Below are 15,029 nucleotides of genomic sequence, written 5' to 3'. Positions count from 1 at the left end.
TTTTCCAATTACTGGCCACAAGTCCTGTGAATACACATTTTATGTCTTTAATGTAGTGGTTTCCATTGCCTTCTGCAGCCTCATGCCATTGATCATTGATGATTCTTCCACTCTCTTTGGCAATGTCGTTGGCAGAATGAGGGTAACTTCTTATGCTGGAAATCTTCAGCCAGCAATTCTGATTACTTTTAAGCAAAATTTAAGTGGTGGCAGGGTTAGAACCCAGGACTGAGGACATTTTGATTACTATTCAAAGACACTACCCATAGACCACCATTTTAAAATACATGCAAACTAGAATAACCTACATCTTGGTTGTTACAAGCTTCTTCATTCAAAATTGGGTGACAGCCAACAGCCTGATATCAGCAACACAAAGCACTGGACTTCTGGAAGACTGGTAGCAAAAAGCAAGATAAATGTATCATGAAATCCTCAACACCCCATCAACAACAAACAACGAATGGAAGGAAGACAACCTTGGAGATAGAGAAACAGAGTCTACTGTCCATAAGAACTGTACTTTGACTTTAAATACATCACTATTTCTAGCTTAATGCTGGGTGCTGTCTTTGTGACAAGAAGATGGAGCACACTTTAATTTAGTAAATTTGGCATCCATATTGACAGATAAACAATAGTCATGGCGATACATTAAAGCATGTTCCATCTTCTTGTCACAGAGCCAGCATGCAGCATTAGCTAGAAATAGTGATGTAACTTCCAGAAAATTATCTGAAGATGAACCTGAAAAGGTTTGAAAACTGGTTCACAGAATAATAAATAATTATTCAAAAAAGTGACTGGTTGCAGTTTTATGTATTTACATTCAATTAACAGCCACAGGTTCTAAAATATCCATAATGGATAAGCTTAATATGTCCTGAGACTGTTCACCATAAAGGTTTGGTCCTTTGCATCATATACGTGCATCTTATATGGAGACACCTGACATACTCAACGTACCTGAAAAGAACATCAAACATTTTAAAATACATGCAAAATGGAATAACCTACATTTTGGCAGACACAATCTTCTTCATTGAAGACCTGATTCTGATCCTTAGCTGGATACTGACACCACAGAGCATCGGGCTCCTGGAAGACAGGGAGCAAAAAGCAAGAGACATAGGTCACAGACTCCTCAACACACCCGCAGCATCAAACAACAAATGGAAGGAAGATGACATTTGAGATGAAGAAATTGAGTCTGTTACCCATAAGAACAGTCCTGAGACTATTCAACATAAAGGTTGTACATACAATACACTTAGCATCTCACTCTTATTAACTCATGCACAATGTTTTAATGGTAATCTCAGTCTTGTATATCACCCTGTCTTCCATCTTTAAACTCTCAGGTTTTCAAATCTCATCCGATGCAGTCCCCAGCAATCAGTCTTTCCTTCTCATCCTATATGGTAAGTCTCCCCTGACTTGGGGTTCTGGGAGACTTTCCCCATATCTACCCGTTTTCCTAGACCTCTCCAGTCCTTTTCCTTCACCCTTCTACCTTCCCCTTCAACCTTTCTGCCTGAAGAAGGAGCCACCGGCTCCTAAAGCTTGCCAGGCACAACAGTCTTTTATGTGTGTGTTCTGCTACCGCTTGGTGAGTAGATTTTTTATCTATCCAATTAAATAATTTCAACATAAAAGTTTGCATCATATACATACAGCTTACATAGAGACCCTCTCAGACCCAAATCTCAAATAATTAGTTAGAGCCAAATCAGCCTACCTGAAAAATTTCAGTTGTGTCTCTTGCACACTAGGGTCATAGCCCATAGCCTACATCAGTGAATATGCTGAACCAAAGGGTCTCACAGCCCCTTGGACAGTTGCCAGTGCACCATATGTGAAGGTCCTTAAATACATATCACATCTCCAAGCATAAAGAAAGAACATAGTTACTATCTGACAATGTAAATGATGATTACTTAACTAATTAATACCTTGTATACCTTACACAGGGTGGCAATCCTTCTGGAAAACATATAATTCTCAGGAGATTACATTGTACTTGGAAAAATTAGTGGTGCCTCATGGGATACTGGGAATTTCACAAAAGTTCAGAGAATTCTGTGTTTTCAACTTAACAATGTAATTTAATTTTGTTGAGCTTTATTAATGACAAATTTTAAAATTCTTAATATCTCAAAGTATGCTATTTATATGAATAAAGCATTGGAAAATCCAGGATGGAATGTAACAATATTGCAAGTCTGATTTCAGCTGCCCGATACTGTGGTCATATATATATATATATATTTGTGTGTGTGTGAGTGTATACCTGTCCTTTTTTCCCCTAAGGTAAGTCTTTCCGCTCCCGGGATTGGAATGACTCCTTACCCTCTCCCTTAAAACCCACATCCTTTCGTCTTTCCCTCTCCTTCCCTCTTTCCTGATGAGGCAACAGTTTGTTGCGAAAGCTTGAATTTTGTGTGTATGTTTGTGTTCGTTTGTGTGTCTGTCGACCTGCCAGCACCTTCATTTGGTAAGTCACATCATCTTTGTATATATATATATATATATATATATATATATATATATATATATATATGGTTATAATAGAAGGAAACATTCCACGAAGGAAAAATATATCTAAAAACAAAGATGATGTAACTTACCAAATGAAAGTGCTGGCAGGTCGACAGACACACAAACGAACACAAACATACACACAAAATTCAAGCTTTCGCAACAAACTGTTGCCTCATCAGGAAAGAGGGAAGGAGAGGGAAAGACGAAAGGATGTGGGTTTTAAGGGAGAGGGTAAGGAGTCATTCCAGTCCCGGGAGCGGAAAGACTTACCTTAGGGGGAAAAAAGGACGGGTACACACTCGCACACACACACACATATCCATCCACACATATACAGACACAAGCAGACATATTAAAAGACCAAAATGTCTGCTTGTGTCTGTATATGTGTGGATGGATATGTGTGTGTGTGTGCGAGTGTGTACCCGTCCTTTTTTCCCCCTAAGGTAAGTCTTTCCGCTCCCGGGACTGGAATGACTCCTTACCCTCTCCCTTAAAACCCACATCCTTTCGTCTTTCCCTCTCCTTCCCTCTTTCCTGATGAGGCAACAGTTTGTTGCGAAAGCTTGAATTTTGTGTGTATGTTTGTGTTCGTTTGTGTGTCTGTCGACCTGCCAGCACTTTCATTTGGTAAGTCACATCATCTTTGTTTTTATATATATATATATATATATATATATATATATATATATATATATATATATATATTACCAATATATATATTACTCAATATATATATTACTCCTTACCCTCTCCCTTAAAACCCACATCCTTTCGTCTTTCCCTCTCCTTCCCTCTTTCCTGATGAAGCAACCGTTTGTTGCGAAAGCTTGAATTTTGTGTGTATGTTTGTGTGTCTATCGACCTGCCAGCGCTTTTGTTTGGTAAGTCTCATCATCTTTCTTTTTAGATATATTTTTCCCACGTGGAATGTTTCCCTCTAATATATATATATATATATATATATATATATATATATATATATATATATATATAGTTATAATAGAAGGAAACATTCCACGAAGGAAAAATATACTTAAAAACAAAGATGATGTGACTTACCAAATGAAAGTGCTGGCAGGTCGACAGACACACAAACGAACACAAACATACACACAAAATTCAAGCTTTCGCAACAAACTGTTGCCTCATCAGGAAAGAGGGAAGGAGAGGGAAAGACGAAAGGATGTGGGTTTTAAGGGAGAGGGTAAGGAGTCATTCCAGTCCCGGGAGCGGAAAGACTTACCTTAGGGGGAAAAAAGGACGGGTACACACTCGCACACACACACACATATCCATCCACACATATACAGACACAAGCAGACATATTAAAAGACCAAAATGTCTGCTTGTGTCTGTATATGTGTGGATGGATATGTGTGTGTGTGTGCGAGTGTGTACCCGTCCTTTTTTCCCCCTAAGGTAAGTCTTTCCGCTCCCGGGACTGGAATGACTCCTTACCCTCTCCCTTAAAACCCACATCCTTTCGTCTTTCCCTCTCCTTCCCTCTTTCCTGATGAGGCAACAGTTTGTTGCGAAAGCTTGAATTTTGTGTGTATGTTTGTGTTCGTTTGTGTGTCTGTCGACCTGCCAGCACTTTCATTTGGTAAGTCACATCATCTTTGTTTATATATATATATATATATATATATATTACCAATATATATATTACTCAATATATATATTACTCCTTACCCTCTCCCTTAAAACCCACATCCTTTCGTCTTTCCCTCTCCTTCCCTCTTTCCTGATGAAGCAACCGTTTGTTGCGAAAGCTTGAATTTTGTGTGTATGTTTGTGTGTCTATCGACCTGCCAGCGCTTTTGTTTGGTAAGTCTCATCATCTTTCTTTTTAGATATATTTTTCCCACGTGGAATGTTAGGAAACATTCCACGAAGGAAAAATATACTTAAAAACAAAGATGATGTGACTTACCAAATGAAAGTGCTGGCAGGTCGACAGACACACAAACGAACACAAACATACACACAAAATTCAAGCTTTCGCAACAAACTGTTGCCTCATCAGGAAAGAGGGAAGGAGAGGGAAAGACGAAAGGATGTGGGTTTTAAGGGAGAGGGTAAGGAGTCATTCCAGTCCCGGGAGCGGAAAGACTTACCTTAGGGGGAAAAAAGGACGGGTATACACTCGCACACACACACACATCCATCCACACATATACAGACACAAGCAGACATATCGCTTGAATTTTGTGTGTATGTTTGTGTTCGTTTGTGTGTCTGTCGACCTGCCAGCACCTTCATTTGGTAAGTCACATCATCTTTGTTTTTAAGTATATATATATATATATATATATATATATATATATATATATATATATATATATATATGGTTATAATAGAAGGAAACATTCCATGAAGGAAAAATATACCTAAAAACAAAGATGATGTGACTTACCAAATGAAAGTGCTGGCAGGTCGACAGACACACAAACGAACACAAACATACACACAAAATTCAAGCTTTCGCAACAAACTGTTGCCTCATCAGGAAAGAGGGAAGGAGAGGGAAAGACGAAAGGATGTGGGTTTTAAGGGAGAGGGTAAGGAGTCATTCCAGTCCCGGGAGCGGAAAGACTTACCTTAGGGGGAAAAAAGGACGGGTATACACTCGCACACACACACACATCCATCCACACATATACAGACACAAGCAGACATATCGCTTGAATTTTGTGTGTATGTTTGTGTTCGTTTGTGTGTCTGTCGACCTGCCAGCACCTTCATTTGGTAAGTCACATCATCTTTGTTTTTAAGTGTATATATATATATATATATATATATATATATATATATATATATATATATGGTTATAATAGAAGTAAACATTCCATGAAGGAAAAATATACCTAAAAACAAAGATGATGTGACTTACCAAATGAAAGTGCTGGCAGGTCGACAGACACACAAACGAACACAAACATACACACAAAATTCAAGCTTTCGCAACAAACTGTTGCCTCATCAGGAAAGAGGGAAGGAGAGGGAAAGACGAAAGGATGTGGGTTTTAAGGGAGAGGGTAAGGAGTCATTCCAGTCCCGGGAGCGGAAAGACTTACCTTATGGGGAAAAAAGGACGGGTATACACTCGCACACACACACATATCCATCCACACATATACAGACACAAGCAGACATATTTAAAGACAAAGAGTTGGGGCAGAGATGTCAGTCGAGGCAGAAGTGCAGAGGCAAAGATGTTGTTGAATGACAGGTGAGATATGAGTGGCGGCAACTTGAAATTAGCGGAGATTGAGGCCTGGTGGATAACGGGAAGAGAGGATATATTGAAGAGCAAGTTCCCATCTCAGGAGTTCGGATAGGTTGGTGTTAGTGGGAAGTATCCAGATAACCCGGATGGTGTAACACTGCACCAAGATGTGCTGGCTGTGCACCAAGGCATGTTTAGCCACAGGGTGATCCTCATTACCAACAAACACTGTCTGCCTGTGTCCATTCACGTGAATGGACAGTTTGTTGCTGGTCATTCCCACATAGAATGCATCACAGTGTAGGCAGGTCAACAGTGTAGGCAGGTCAGTTGGTAGATCACTTGGGTGCTTTCACACGTGGTAGCTGGTTACCAAGCCCCCACAGAACGTATCTCTGCCTACGTAGATCAACACCTTCAACCCATTACATGCAGTCTCCCATCCTTCATCAAAGACACCAACCACTTCCTCGAACGCCTGGAATCCTTACCCAGTCCGTTACCCCCAGAAACCATCCTTGTAACCATTGATGCCACTTCCTTATACACAAATATCCCGCATGTCCAGGGCCTCGCTGCGATGGAGCACTTCCTTTCACGCCGATCACCTGCCACCCTACCTAAAACCTCTTTCCTCATTACCTTAGCCAGCTTCATCCTGACCCACAACTTCTTCACTTTTGAAGACCAGACATACCAACAATTAAAGGGAACAGCCATGGGTACCAGGATGGCCCCCTCATACGCCAACCTATTCATGGGTCGCTTAGAGGAAGCCTTCTTGGTTACCCAGACCTGCCAACCCAAAGTTTGGTACAGATTTATTGATGACATCTTTATGATCTGGACTCACAGTGAAGAAGAACTCCAGAATTTCCTCTCCAACCTCAACTCCTTTGGTTCCATCAGATTCACCTGGTCCTACTCCAAATCCCATGCCACTTTCCTTGATGTTGACCTTCACCTGTCCAATGGCCAGCTTCACACGTCCGTCCACATCAAACCCACCAACAAGCAACAGTACCTCCATTACGACAGCTGCCACCCATTCCACATCAAACGGTCCCTTCCCTACAGCCTAGGTCTTCGTGGAAAATGAATCTGCTCCAGTCCGGAATCCCTGAAGCATTACACCAACAACCTGACAACAGCTTTCACATCCCGCAACTACCCTCCCGACCTGGTACAGAAGCAAATAACCAGAGCCACTTCCTCATCCTCTCAAACCCAGAACCTCCCACAGAAGAACCACAAAAGTGCCCCACTTGTGACAGGATACTTTCCGGGACTGGATCAGATTCTGAATGTGGCTCTCCAGCAGGGATACGACTTCCTCAAATCCTGCCCTGAAATGAGATCCATCCTTCATGAAATCCTCTCCACTCCACCAAGAGTGTCTTTCCACCATCCACCTAACCTTCATAACCTCTTAGTTCATCCCTATGAAATCCCCAAACCACCTTCCCTACCCTCTGGCTCCTACCCTTGTAACCGCCCCCGGTGTAAAACCTGTCCCATGCACCCTCCCACCACCACTTACTCCAGTCCTGTAACCCGGAAGGTGTACACAATCAAAGGCAGAGCCACGTGTGAAAGCACCCACGTGATCTACCAACTGACCTGCCTACACTGTGATGCATTCTATGTGGGAATGACCAGCAACAAACTGTCCATTCACATGAATGGACACAGGCAGACAGTGTTTGTTGGTAATGAGGATCACCCTGTGGCTAAACATGCCTTGGTGCACGGCCAGCACATCTTGGTGCAGTGTTACACCGTCTGGGTTATCTGGATACTTCCCACTAACACCAACCTATCCGAACTCTGGAGATGGGAACTTGCTCTTCAATACATCCTCTCTTCCCGTTATCCACCAGGCCTCAATCTCCGCTAAATTCAAGTTGCCGCCACTCATACCTCACCTGTCATTCAACAACATCTTTGCCTCTGCACTTCTGCCTCGACTGACATCTCTGCCCCAACTCTTTGTCTTTAAATATGTCTGCTTGTGTCTGTACTGTATATGTGTGGATGGATATGTGTGTGTGCGAGTGTATACCCGTCCTTTTTTCCCCCTAAGGTAAGTCTTTCCACTCCCGGGACTGGAATGACTCCTTACCCTCTCCCTTAAAACCCACATCCTTTCGTCTTTCCCTCTCCTTCTCTCTTTCCTGATGAGGCAACAGTTTGTTGCGAAAGCTTGAATTTTGTGTGTATGTTTGTGTTCGTTTGTGTGTCTGTCGACCTGCCAGCACTTTCATTTGTTAAGTCACATCATCTTTGTTTTTAGGTATATTTTTCCTACGTGGAATGTTTCCTTCTATTATAACTACATATATATAATTTTGAAAATGTCTGCTTGTGTCTGTGTATGTGCGGATGGATATGTGTGTGTGTGTGTACGAGTGTATACCTGTCCTTTTTTCCCCCTAAGGTAAGTCTTTCTGCTCCCGGGATTGGAATGACTCCTTACCCTCTCCCTTAAAACCCACATCCTTTCATCTTTCCCTCTCCATCCCTCTTTCCTGATGAAGCAACCGTTGGTTGTGAAAGCTTGAATTTTGTGTGTATGTTTGTGTTTGTTTGTGTGTCTATTGACCTGCCATGTTGTACCTATCTGTGACTCAGCTTCTCCACTATATGATGAGTAGAAATTATCCAATACTATTACTTAAAGAAATATTATTCCAAATAAATTATTGAGTTATAAGGCTAGGTGTACAAGTTGCCACCAACAATGCTATTCCTATGTGTGTCAATGAAATAGCATTGTATCCAATGTGCAGGTCAGTGAAATAGTGTTGCAACAACATTAGCCCCAATCTTGGTATGACTTCATTGCTTGTTGGTATTTTGACTAGACATCAAGGGGTGTTGGGGCAAATATCCATACCGTGACCCCACATGATCATCAACGTTGATTTGGTTCACTGGATTCTTGAAATCACAGTGTCTTAGAAATTTTGGAGTAATATGCAAGTTCTTGAATTTTTGGAACTTTACCAACCATGAATACATTTGTGGGATCTCATTATGAGGAATCACAAAAATCACAAGCAACACACCCACCAGAAAGTCAGAACAGATTGGTCCATGCCCATTGAAGTTGAAGTGTATCACAGTACTTGTTTTGTCTGTGATCTTATAGCTTAATAAAATTTATTGATTTTGAAATATGTGGAGTGTCATGTACCAACAACGTGTTTTCCTCTTTTTGTTTTTTAATGATAAAATGTTGCAATTGCTCAAAACTGCAAAAGCACCATCTGCAACCTATCATACATGTTTACAGTGGGTCTATGAGAATACAAATGAAAATTTTCTCGCATGCGTGAGCATTGTACCATAAATATTGGCCAATGTGTGGTTGAAGGGCAATGGAGACTCACATTGCAATGTTGTTTGGGGGCAACAAGTGTATTGTTAAATAATGGTTTTCTTAAAATTAACAAGCTCCAGTGATTAAACTTTACTTTAACATTTGGAATGATAAAAGAAAGGTAAGATGAAAATATTTGTAGTACAACATTCACTACACGTTAATGGAAGGGAGGTAGTTATGACGAGTTGTAAAGGTGCATACACACTGATCTCAAAAGATGTTTTCAAAATATATTTCCATGTCCCACTTATGGATACTGTTTGAAAACATGTTTATAAATATGCTTTGAAACACAGAAACAACTGTCCATAGCAATGTTGACATATATCAAAGAAAACAACATTCCAGACCAGCTACAACATGTCACCACTGCATGGTGCTAGCACATGTTTATATATCACGTTGTGTTTCATGTACAGAGTTGCTCTGTGTCGTCTTTTCACTTGTTGTATTGAGTTTTCCTGAAAAAAAAAAGTGGAGTAGAAAAGGCAGCAGACTGTTTAGTTGTTACTGTGTTATCACTGTACCAGGATGAGAACTGCTTGTGGAACATGCAGATCAAGCAGTACAAGAACAGCACAAAAGAGACACTCTGCAGAGAACTGCTGTACATTTCATATTAACTGTGACTGTGTTGAAAAGAAAATAAAGTTGTGCCTCGTCCAGTACTGACGAGAAAAAAAGGAAAGGGGTGAACAGTATAACATCAACCAATGTGCAACACTGTTGTGTAATGTAACATGGTTCAGCTATCCATTCTCACAATTTTGTGATGATGGTCATGAAGTAAAGGGAACTAGGTTCTGTGTACAAAAAGGTACAAAAAGTAGTGTAAAATCCCCGGTCATTTTCATAAGAAACTGGAAACTGATGGTATTCTTGATGAAGTAATTTTTGTTTATTTATGCAGAATCATGCCAACTGAATAAAAGTTTAATAATATGTGTATTTTATGATGTTTTTCACTTATTTACCATTACATAAACCTTCAGGGCTTCTTCCAACACTCCACAGATTTTAGGTACTATTTGAAATGTAACTTTCTTCAAAATGTGAACTACGCATGCAAAGCTCTGAAGTGAATATCCCATTGCCAAAAGATCAAGAGTTAGATCAAGTCTTTGGTTGACCTTAGGCAGTTTCCTGAAATTTATCTCTTTTTGCCAGAAATTTTAAATTGGTGGAAGACATCTGAGTGAAGTAATGAAAATCAGAGCTGTCTTCTATATTCAGTTACCACCAGTTCTTCTGTAGTATGTTTTCATATACCAGTGACAACAAGGCCTTTGATTTAGTTTGCATGAACCTTCTTCAAGTATTAATAGTGCAGCACCACATATCATTACAACATCCTTGTCGCTAGAGATAATGTAGCAGAAGATACAAAAACTATATGACAAATAGCATGACAGACAATGTGATTACACTCTGAGAAATGTTTGCCAGTGTGGAGAAAGGCCAAGACCAGAAACAAATTATAAACATGTTATGAAACACCACAGGAAACAAGTTTCCAACTGAAATATGTTAACAGTGGCAGCATGTGTGTGGCTTAAGCTCAATGATGAATAGGAGCACCATATTTCAAACTGGCACTCTTGTGTCTGTGTGTGTGTGTGTGTGTGTGTGTGTGTGTGTGCGTGTGTGTGTGTGTTTGTGTGTGTCTATTAAAATAACTGTAAGTATTTTGTTGTTCTTTTACGTCATATCTAATTTCATAACATTAAACTTTTACTAAAATATTTGGAAGAACCACCCAGATGGAAGGGACTGGATTGAACTTGTGCCTAGTGACTATTGAACTTACCTTAGCTTATTGCATTTCCTGCTATGGTCAAATATCTGTAAGTAATGTACAACTTCAGGTGGAAAGGGGAAAGCACACACAATGTGCTTTAAGTAAGAGAAATTCATCTCAGTTTCAATTTGTTTTCTCAATCAAAAAGGTCAACTGCTATCCTGTCATCTAGTACTTCTTAACCACACATTTCAGTATCTTATTCTTCAGAATCAAAAGTATCCATATGACCTTCAACAGTAAATTGTCCACAAGGACCTGAATAATTTGTATTAAAAGAAATTCTCTGACAAGTTGAAACATTAATACCAGACAAATCACTTTGGGAAGCTGAAAAGCATGTCACTGTAATCTAAAGAATATGTACAGACAGTGCTGTAGCTAACAAGAGGAACCTTAACAGTACCAGAGAAGGAAAGTTGCTACTCACCATGTAGCAGAGATGCTGAGTCATGATAGGCACAATAAAGAGATTCACACAATTATAGCTTTCAGCCATTAAGGTCTTTGTCAGCAGTAGACACACATAAACATACTCTCTCTCTCTCTCTCTCTCTCTCTCTCTCTCTCTCTCACACACACACACACACACACACACACACACACAAACGCAACTTGCACCACACGTCTGCAGTCTTTGAGAGTGCAGTCTTTGAGACTGCTAGCCTGCGATATCAAACCTCTCCACACAGTCACAGACAGATCCTCCATGTGCTCCATATCTCCCCAGAACTTTGAGGTCTACAGGAAAGACTGTATTACAACATTGTATGAGGCTGTAGAATTAGAGAAAAGGACATAAATCTAGTTAGATGATCCCAAGGAAGGAAAAAAAGACCTGTTATCTGCAAAAAAACATAATTCTATGTTTTGAATATAATAGAGGGAAACATTCCACGAGGGAAAAATATATTTAAAAAGAAAGATGATGAGACTTACCAAACAGAAGCGCTGGCAGGTCGATAGACACACAAACAAACACAAACACACACACAAAATCTAGCTTTCCAACGGTTGCCTCGTCAGGAAAGAGGGAAGGAGAAGGATATGCATAAAGAATTAAAGAAAATCATTTTGGATGTAAGAAATGTTGATATTCTTAACCTTTGGCAAGAATGTAGGATGAGTCTTCATATCTTTTTCATCAAATTTAATAACAGGTCACCCTTAACCTACCTTCCTGACAACCACTATTACATTTCTTGACCCAGGTCTAATTCTGTCAAACAGTAGTTTGCCAGAATTACTTTTTGATGAGTTGCTTTGTACTCTCATAGAAAGTAATCACCTAAATAGAACTACAGCAGATAATACAATGCAAGAACTCAAAGAAGTGACTTCTGTACCACATGTTGAGAATACAATCATTCTGAAGAAAGAGGTGATCATTTCTGGTGGGATATCATTAGAGATGAATACCAAAATTTGATGGTTGTTGTGAACTTAGTTTGCAGTCATACCAGTGGGAATGCTATCATTGAAAGGAGCTTTTCTGGTAATGGTGAATGCCTCTTTGAAAACACGGGGGAAAAATCTGTTGTTACACAAAGACAAACATATGACAACTTGGATGTTTCCAAGTCCATTATTCACAGCACCAGGAATGCACTCTTATAATATGTAGAATATCATAATCAACTCAAAGGAGAACAGCATGCAGAGGTGCAGAGCATTTTTAAAGCAATGGAAAAAAGACATAGAAGTGAAAAAAAAGAAAATGGTTCAAATGGCTCTGAGCACTATGGGACTTAACATCTGAGGTTATCAGTCCCCTAGAACTTAGAACTACTTAAACCTAACTAACTTACGGACATCACACACATCCATGCCTGAGGCAGGATTCGAACCTGCGACCGTAGCAGTTGCGCGGTTCCAGACTGAAGCGCCTAGAACAGCTTGGCCACTGCGGCCGGCTACGAGTGAAAGAATTGGAAGCAAAGCATTTGTAAATTTTGGAAAGTGCTTCAAAAGAGGTGTTGAAACTTGAAGCTCATATAAAGGCTTTACAAAATTAGATAACTGCACTATGACATTGTATCTGTAACATAAATAATGATATTATCTGAAAAATTCAAAATTTTGTTCCACTGCCAAATTTTTAAATGCAGATTTTAGATTTTGGAACTTGAATGTTTCAAGAAATTGTTGGAACCTGCATAAGTGAAACATTTAAAAATATATGTATTGTGAAAGTACACATTACTTGTAATTGCAAACATTATTTGAAGTGTTCATCTTTTTGGCAGAAAGCTGTATTATGTGGCATAAACAGCTTAATTTTAAATATATTTCTACCAATTTCATAACTTTGCTTTTATTTTGAGTGCTCTTAATCAGCTTTTTTTAACCACTTCATTATAGACCTCCTTCAATAGTGCTGTGTTTCCATAAATTATTGGTATAATAACACTTTAAATTATTTTATGCTACCAAGTTCCATCCCCTTATGGTATACATAACACTTTGGACTTTTTTATACTACAAAGTTCAATCATCTTATAGATGAAAATCATTAGTTCTTAATTTATTTAGTTATGGTGTAAGAGAAAGAAATGGATATATTCATTCAACTGGGATATTGTAACACTTACCTGGAATTCTCAGGGATTTTTTTTCAAGTTTGAGAAGCTACCTTGTTATGTTTAATAAAATCTTAATAATGTCATGATAATATTTTGGCACGAGAATGACATATTTTGTGAAACAAAAATGACATACTGAATATGAATTCTATTAAAAAAAACCTTTATCTGTTTTAGATAACAGATGTATATGTGTTATGAATAGGCTCATCTCCTCTAATCTGCTACTAATGGCACTTGCTCACTATGGTACACTTGGTTTGCAATTACCATTTTTTTGTATTAATTAACTGTTCAGAACTTTCTACACAAAACCCATTCATGTTATGTTACAGACATCCCACACCAACTGTGGACTCAGTGATTACTCAATACTGGACTCCATACACCACCGATGGAAAAGCTTACCTGCATTTTGATGTCAATTTATCTATTGAAAGCAACTTGAAGTACGATGAATTTAATTTCTGGCATAATCTCCTGCCATAGATGATTTACATGAGGCTGGACAGTACACAGACCTTAATAATATGCAACCACCATTGTATCAAATACGTATTTTACAAATTGTAAAAGTTAGTCACTGTCATTATCAGTCATTGTAGTTTAATAATTAATAAAGTTCTCTACCAAGCTTTATTCTGCCATTACACTTTGTCACTTGCATAAACATCAAAACAGAAAAATCTAGCTAAAGAACTCCACATTTCTCAAATATTGGCAGTAAACTATGCTGTCAATACACATTGAATTTTCACTCTGCAATGGAATATGTGCAGATTTTAAACTTTCTTCCAGATTAAAAATGTGTGCTTGGACTCAATACCTGGGACCTTTGTCTTTTGCAGGCTAGTAATCTACTGACTATTAATGTTGATATCGCTACACTTAAAAATGAGTGTACACTGATTAAACTACAGCCAACTTATCCTAGAAAAATAGAAAATTATAGATGGAATGTTGCCTAAGTAGTTTACCAGGCAAGAAGTGATATAACAATAACAGATATTTTGTTTTAAATTTCAGAAAGGTCAGAATTTTTTTCAGTTTTAAAAGAATCTCAATCTTATTTGTTAGTTAAAATGTTAAAATCTTACAAAAGCATGACATGACATAAATTTCACATGTTCCTAGATTCAGAATATGTCAGGGCATGTAAAATAGTCTCCCAAATAAGTGGCTATATAATCGTAATAGTATGAAATAATACTGAAGTATAAAAATGTTATAAATGTGTATTAGTGGCATACAAGTTTGTAGTGCTTTGTCAGTCATAAATTAATGAAAATAAACACTATGCCCTAAACTTCATTTCAAGAGTAGGGCAAAAGTAACAAACTGGAGAAAATAACAAAGTATTAGGATGGTTATGAAGAAGTAGGGGATGGACAGAGAGGGTGGAGGTAGGGTCATAAACATCAGAATATCAGTAAAACTCAGGGGAATTAACAAATCAAATAGTTAAATTCTGTGATAAACTTTCCACTACAT

The 15,029-nt window shown here is 38.7% G+C and overlaps 1 protein-coding gene across 1 annotated transcript in view; it reads left to right on the top strand.

The window, feature by feature from the left end:
- The window catches only part of LOC126161360 (esterase FE4-like), a 117,187-nt gene extending 103,029 nt beyond the window's left edge, over nucleotides 1–14,158 (top strand). Inside the window, exon 11 of the mRNA XM_049917132.1 lies at nucleotides 13,874–14,158. Coding sequence (XP_049773089.1) covers nucleotides 13,874–14,027 — 154 coding nt within the window. The 3' untranslated portion in view covers nucleotides 14,028–14,158. The remainder of the gene's footprint in view (nucleotides 1–13,873) is intronic.
- Nucleotides 14,159–15,029: the final 871 nt, after the last annotated feature.

This window comes from Schistocerca cancellata, chromosome 1 (genome assembly GCF_023864275.1).
Source record: "Schistocerca cancellata isolate TAMUIC-IGC-003103 chromosome 1, iqSchCanc2.1, whole genome shotgun sequence".
NCBI lineage: Eukaryota > Metazoa > Arthropoda > Insecta > Orthoptera > Acrididae > Schistocerca > Schistocerca cancellata.
The sequence above is the reverse complement of the archived record's forward strand: the minus strand, read 5'-3'. Positions and strand labels throughout refer to the sequence as shown.